At 41.0% G+C, this 7,421-nt stretch overlaps 1 protein-coding gene across 1 annotated transcript in view; it reads right to left on the reverse strand.

Annotated features, from left to right (window-relative positions):
* Positions 1 to 1,956: 1,956 nt before the first annotated feature.
* Positions 1,957 to 7,421, reverse strand: part of LOC308318432 (protein S100-A1-like) — a 6,067-nt gene continuing 602 nt past the window's right edge. Inside the window, exons 2-3 of the mRNA XM_080767987.1 lie at positions 3,045 to 3,199; positions 1,957 to 2,227 (exon numbers count right to left, since the gene is read on the reverse strand). Of these exons, the coding sequence (XP_080624113.1) occupies positions 2,087 to 2,227; positions 3,045 to 3,197 (294 nt within the window). The 5' untranslated portion in view covers positions 3,198 to 3,199 and the 3' untranslated portion in view covers positions 1,957 to 2,086. The remainder of the gene's footprint in view (positions 2,228 to 3,044; positions 3,200 to 7,421) is intronic.

Genomic DNA, 7,421 nt, shown 5'->3' on the forward strand with positions numbered 1-7,421 from the left:
GTTACTTGATGTTATGTTTCTATGCTTTGTTATTTCTGATGTTCTTGATGTTGTTTGTTATTGTTGTTTTTAACCTGTACAGCACTTTGTAACTTTATGTTTGGAAAGGTGCTATAAATAAAATTCATTCATTCATTCATTCATTAATGAAAGGAGGCATGGAGGCTAAAGCAGGGAGTGGAGGCAGTAGGTCTGCCTCCTCTGGATCTCTCATCTCAAATGGCAGGAGCATTGTATTTATAGCCTCTGGGAGACACCGGGCCCAGGTGCTCTCCCATTAGCCATCAGGCCAATGCCCCACCCAGGCTCACCTACAGGATGACAGTTAGGCTGCAGGCACATCCACTACTCATATGTGTGGGGCATCACAATAAGGTCAGACAGGAGCCAGTGGAGTTGGTGTAAAATGGGGTGATGTGACTGATGACAGGGGTTCTGGTGATGATGTTGTGCTGCAGGCAGCGCTCTGGACCAGTTGGAGCTTATGAAGAGGTTGTGGGGGAGACCAAAAAGAAGGGAATTGGGAATAATCCAAGCGGGAGCCGTGACGAGAGAGTGAACCAGGATTGCCGCACTGTGGGGAGTGAGTGAGGGGCGGATGGAGGAGGTTGATATTTCTGAGGTGGAAGTATAGGCATGACCGGATGGTGTAGTTAATGTGGGTGTGTGGAATGGCAGAGTGCTGTCGAGGACGACACCCAGATGAGACTCTTAACCTGAGGGGGAAACCGAGGAGTTGATGACTATACCTCGGTTTTCTCACTGTTTGTCACAATTATGTTGCATGTGATTTTGGACGCTTTGTCTGTGGAGAGATTGTATAGGAAAAAGATTTCGCACACCTATAGGCCCGACTCACATCTTTCGATCTAGCAACAACGCTAAAACTATTTTTTAAACATTTTTTTAAAGAAATAAAAACTATAGCAAATCATCTCTAAAAATGAATTAAACTAACTGAATTAGAAAAAAACACATCACACCTGTATAAAAGCGCTCTTGTCATCATACATCATCACAATTTGCATCTTCACTTTTCTGCTCTCAGCCAATCACATCATCGCTATGGGGTGATCAGCCAAATCATCGTTATGATTCACACAAACACACAGAGCTGGGCATAGGAGGGACTATAGCGGTCCTAAAAAAAAAAGAGGAAAACAATATGGGCCTAAACTAACTAAAACAAAACCAAAATGAATAGTCCCAAAGACCCAAACTATTATAACCTTGACATATAGATCAGGGTCCTCAATGCAGGGAGTCCCAACTTCATAGTGTTCCAGATAAAGATATTTCATAGATTACATAGATGCCTTCATATTTGTTTGACAGCGCTATCATTGTGTAAATTCATGGTTTTGTTTGTTGACCCTCTTAAACCCTCTCTTTGTAAACTTAATTGTGGCTCTCCGCTGTACTTGGCACTCTGGCTTTTGAACGTATTATTATTAATCATAATGCAGCCAAAGTCTATTGACGTCTAATGTTTGTTACTAGGACACTTTTTCACAAACATAATTGGCAGCCAAAGGAGTCTATGGACATACAGTATGCTTGTTTACAGCATGTGATGTCATGTGGGTCAATATAAATAGACTGCATCTTGTGACTGGTTTTGTTTTATACAATAACACACTTCATTCATGTATCATAATGTAACCTAGCCAATAGTGGCAGTAAATGAAAGTGACCCTGCCGTATGTGCAGGCTTCTAAAAGCCCCTCACTTCATAATTCAGTGATTCTCCAATATTTCCCCTCTACACCAAATCTCAAGATCTAATCCAATCTACAAGCTTGTAGATCAGGTTATTTTCAGGAAAATAGTATTAATGCTATAGGGATCAAGTGGTTAACAAGTTCATATCACACAAAGATGTGGTGGTTCCCCCCCTGTAGAAGGAACACTGCACTGTAATAGATGAGGGTTTGAGGAACAATGAAGCAAACAAGATTGTATAACAATGTTTATTTGTGTTATGAAATGACATGGTTACAGTTTTATTTTTTCCCCCATGAGTCACAACAAGGTAAACCCCCCACAGCGTTCCATCATCCTCTCTTCTCTCTAGCAGAAGATTGAATTACATCTTCTTGGTGGACATCCCTTGGATCATCATGGTCAGTGATGCTGTGAAGACCATGAACTCCTGGAAAGAGATGGTTCCGTCCTTGTTCTCGTCCAGCTGGTTGAAGAACTCTTCTACCTTTGCCTTGTCACCGGACTAGAGAGAGAGAGAGAAAGGGTTACAGTAAGGAACACATCAAATTCATAGAAATAATTAAACCAATAAAAACCAATAATACTTTAACCCATTCTGACCTGAGATCAGATTCATACGGGGTTTCCACTGGACACACACTGGTCTGATTAACCCATTCTGACCTGAGATCAGATTCTAAAAATGTCAGTCGCTCTTCGATTTTTCTAAAATAGCAGACCTACAAGCTCGTAGCGCGCCACTCGGTGGCGCGCTATGAGCTTGTAGATCTGCTATTTTTCAATAGCTAAAGCATAACATGATGCCAACACCAAAATGGGTGCCCGGTCAGAATGGGTTAAAGAAAAACTTTAAAACCAAGGTTCATGTTTTAGGTTTGTTATTAGAGAAAGTAAAAGATGAGTGTTAAACTTTTTTTCATTTGCTGCATTCTTTAGGTTTAACAATTTTGGCTACTTTTAACAGGGGACGGGGACATTAACTCGAACAAGTTGCTAAATATGTGGGGTTTGCATTTTTTTTTTACAAAATGTTACGCCGATTTCTTTTATCGTTGTTTACTATAGTCCTTACTATAGTTCTATTGAATGTGAAGGAGGAGGTGACAAACTGACATATTGAGCCTACGACATTTTACAATTTAAAACCCAATATAATATATTTAGTCATTGCTTGGTCTTCATTTAGTATTCGTCAGTGTGGGAGATAATAGGCAGTGAAATTAGTACTGGTCAAAAGTAAAGGGAACATTTTTTAAGTACTCACTTAACACCAACACACACACCAAAATTAAGGGAATTATTTTTAAGTGAACACTCACACTGGTGAAGTCTCCCAGCTCGGCCTTGAGCAGGTCACTGAGCTCTCCCTTGCTGAGCGACTCGGCGTCACCGTCCTTCTTGGCGTACTTATCGAACACGTCGATCAACAGGATCATGGCACCGGCCAGCTGGGGAACCTTTCCGCCGGACATGGCTGAGGAGGACAGGGGGCAGAGGTCAAACATTAGAGGACATGGCTGAGGAGGACAGGGGGCAGAGGTCAAACATTAGAGGACATGGCTGAGGAGGACAGGGGGCAGAGGGAAATGGTCAAACATTAGACTAGGACATAGCTGAGGAGGACAGGGGGCAGAGGGAAACGGTCGAACATTAGAGGACATAGCTGAGGAGGACAGGGGGCAGAGGGAAATGGTTGAACATTAGAGGACATGGCTGAGGAGGACAGGGGGCAGAGGGAAACGGTTGAACAATAGAGGACATAGCTGAGGAGGACAGGGGGCAGAGGGAAACGGTTGAACATTAGAGGACATAGCTGAGGAGGACAGGGGGCAGAGGGAAACGGTCAAACATTAGACTAGGACATAGCTGAGGAGGACAGGGGGCAGAGGGAAACGGTCAAACATTAGACTAGGACATAGCTGAGGAGGACAGGGGGCAGAGGGAAACGGTCAAAAATTAGACTAGGACATAGCTGAGGAGGACAGGGGGCAGAGGGAAACGGTTGAACATTAGAAGCAACACACTGGTGTAGGCAAGAACACAGAATCATCCCAGAATAGCTCTGGTCACAGCACAGCCTCTTGTGATGAGTGTTTTGTGATGAAGAAAGCTTACTTTGCCTAGTAGTGGATGAACTCTGAGCCCCCCACCACACGTATAAAATGAATTTTTTGGGGGCCAGTAAATTATTTTTGTAATCCCAAGAAAAATCTGGGAGTTTCTCTTGGCAATATCTGTAGAGGGCGCAGTGGAGTAACTACAATTATGTTTTTCATCTGGTGAAAAAAATTGGTGTGGTGGGGGGCCTCAGAGTGCATCCACCGGGGAAAGTAGGTCTTCTTCATCACAAAACCGTCTGGTGTGTAGTAAAAATCGTTCTTTCCATGGCATGACAGTCTCATATACACAGGACTTTTCTACCTTTCTCTTGACGGACACAGCTGTCTTACTGTCCATCTCTCCTAAAGCGTCTCCCTCTCAGCTGTCCTAATGTCTAGTATAAAGTCTGTATAAGGTGTCATGTCAGCAAGGACACTAGAATATCAATAAGAATATTAATATTAATAAACCAGATGGACTGTATCAATGGCAGTGGTAGCCTATACAGATCACGGACATAATGGATGATGGAACTGATGCATTAACCCGTTTCGACCTGAAGCTGAATAAAAAACAAAAGTCTTTTAAGTTCTCAGTTTTCTGAAAAACCTCATGTTTCTATGTCAGTGGTGCTCAGCCATTTTCATGTCAAGGACCCCCAGAATTATCTGTATTTGGCCGCCGACCCCCATCTGAAAACGTGTTGTTGCAGGAACCCCTCAGAAGCAAATATTTGAATTAAAAAACGTTAGCTGTGAAAGAATATATATTCAAAAATTTGCGCCGCGGCACTCGGTGCCACACTATGAACTTGTAGATCTGCTATTTTTCAATAGCTAAAGTAACAATGCTTAAAACACCAAAAGGGGTTCCCGCCCAGAATGCTGGCACAGCTGGCACAACCGACGCCAGACTGATCCTGTTTAAACAAACAAGAATGTCTCTGCCACACCACACCCATATATACCCCCACCCCCCCCCTCTCTCTCTCTCTCTCTCTCTCTCTCTCTCTCTCTCTCTCGTTAAGGTGGTGGTTTTGAATGGGTTCTATAGACAGAGCAACCCAGATCTGATGAAGCGCGCCAGTCTCATTATAACACAATGTTCTATAAACTGGCATTATTACAACACTTCTAAAATGTTGACAACATGCGGTCATTTCTGTCTCCACTCACTTTGCAGAGACAGTGACCTAGCTGTTTTCTCTCTCTCTCTCTCTCTCTCTCTCTCTCTCTACCCCTATGATGAATAAAGGGCATTGTTTTACTAGATAAATATAAATAAAATAAAACATAAAAAGTTGAAATATGGAGATAAGAGATTACAACCACACACAGAGATTTTGAAAACATGACCAATATGACAAAAAACTCCCATATCTGCTGGGCGAAGTACAACAATGTGCAAACACACAGCAGCAAGATTTGTGAGTTGCTGTGATATAGGAGAAGGATATCAAATGGAACACAACCACCCTAAAGACTAATCATTGTGTATATTCCTGCACTATACCTATCTATTCTGACCTTCTAATGTACATCATTTTAGTTTTGATTGTATTGCTGTATTGTTGTATTGTTCTTTCTGCTTTGGCAATGTAAACGTATATGTTTTCTCATGCCAATAAAGCCCTTTGAATTTAATTTAATTGAATTGAATTGGGTGGAAACTATTCAGAGATTTGGAAAAAAATTATAATAACAGGTTCACAGAACCATTACAAATACTATAAGGGTGGTCCCTTTTATCGGGATGGTATCAGGATTGGTTTTCAAAGCACTGGGCGTGTACTGTAGGTTCAGCTGCGGTTGTGTAAACTGTAACGTAACCAAGTACTTTACTTTACATGGTACTTTACTTGAGTATTTACTTCTCCACTACATCTCAGATCCAAGTATACTATAGGTATTGTTGTTACTCCTCTACATTTGTTACTTTTACCATTTCATTCAGCCCAAAATACATTTCTGCAATTTGAAAATAGCCGGTGTACAATGTGTCGCGCCGTGGTGTATCTTTTGTACTTTTACTCAAGTACATTTTTAATTCCGGGCTTTTACTTGTAACAGAGTAATTTCTACATTGCAGTATTGATACTTTTGTGAAACATTTGAGTACTTTTTCCCCATCACTGTTACCTAGTTTTCTTTGTCAAGACAAGCCCGTACAAATGTAGTAGTTTTCTTTGTCATCCAATAAGACAAGCCCGTACACATTCAGTTAAATTAAAATGATGAAGACCGTATAGGTCGAAACATGTCGGTTCAATAAAGTTTTCCTCCTTTTGAACATCGAGCGTGCCCGGATCTCCACGTTGTTCTATATATAATATATAATGTTATCCCGATTGATCCCAGGAGCACCTTTTTACTATTTCTTTATACCTGCACACCTCCTGAGCACCTGGTTGCTTCCTTGCCTCTAAAAGGAGTTTTACTTGCAATGAGAAAACGTGCGTCTGCAGTGCCAAAGCAAAGTGTAAAATAATAACAACTAATAAAAACAATGTCTTTGTTTTTACCCTTGCTTTGTCCAATTAAACCGAAGACGGAAATGTGTAAACTAGTAAACTATCTGTCAACTTAAAAAAGAGAATAAAATACACTACCTTTTGCATAGTAGGCCTACTGTATGTTTACTGTATACATAATGTCATTAAATATTCAGATGAATGTCAATATGAAAGACCCCAATGGAAACAAGCCATAGGATTTCTTGGGTTTTAAATCCTCTTATAGCAGACCTATTGAACTGTACTTTCCTGTGCTTTTTTTCTACAAACTGCTAACAAAGTATTCAATCAATCAAACAATTCCAAAACCCCCCAAAAAAGTTATACATAATATGTATAACTTTAGTATAGTATTAGCTACAGTATATTATACTGTAGCTAATACATGTAGGCTATATAGGTAGCTTGGCGCGAAGCTCTTTGAAACAAATATAGCGGCAATCCTTTCTAAATTAAAATAATGATATTTCCACACACGGACACATCATCAGTAAGGCTGAGATCATCTCACTACGCGAGACGGAATACACCACCGGTTCCCAAACAGTGGGTCGGGACCCATTTGTGGGGCGCGGAGTGGACACATCCGTATGGGTCGCTTTGTTTTTTGTTGATTTTTCCGTACAACATTTTCACAAAACATTCAATGATTTTTTTTTCTTCAGTTTCATGAAGAAATAAAGTAAAAATCAAAGGTGTTATACATATACATTAGAAAACGAATATTTAAGAAGTATAGTGAAAATATAGCCGATCTGCAAGCTCACAACGTGGCGCAAAGTGAACGTGTCTAATTTCTCTTTTGGGTCTGGAACCTGGCAACCAGGCAACCTGGCAACCACATCATACCGTCTGAAACCTTGAACGTCCAAAAGCGTTCCCTTTTTTTCATTCTTATTGTAAAAAATAAAACATTTTCAAACAGTGAAAATAGCAGTGGAGAACGCTGACACTAGCTGTCTCCCTCTCAGCTGTCCGACTGTCTGTCTCTCCTACACTGTCTCCCTCTCAGCTGTCCTACTGTCTGTCTCTCCTACACTGTCTCCCTCTCAGCTGTCCTACTGTCTGTCTCTCCTACACTGTC

Source organism: Protomyctophum bolini, assembly GCF_963924005.1.
Source record: "Protomyctophum bolini genome assembly, chromosome: 7".
NCBI classification, from domain to species: domain Eukaryota; kingdom Metazoa; phylum Chordata; class Actinopteri; order Myctophiformes; family Myctophidae; genus Protomyctophum; species Protomyctophum bolini.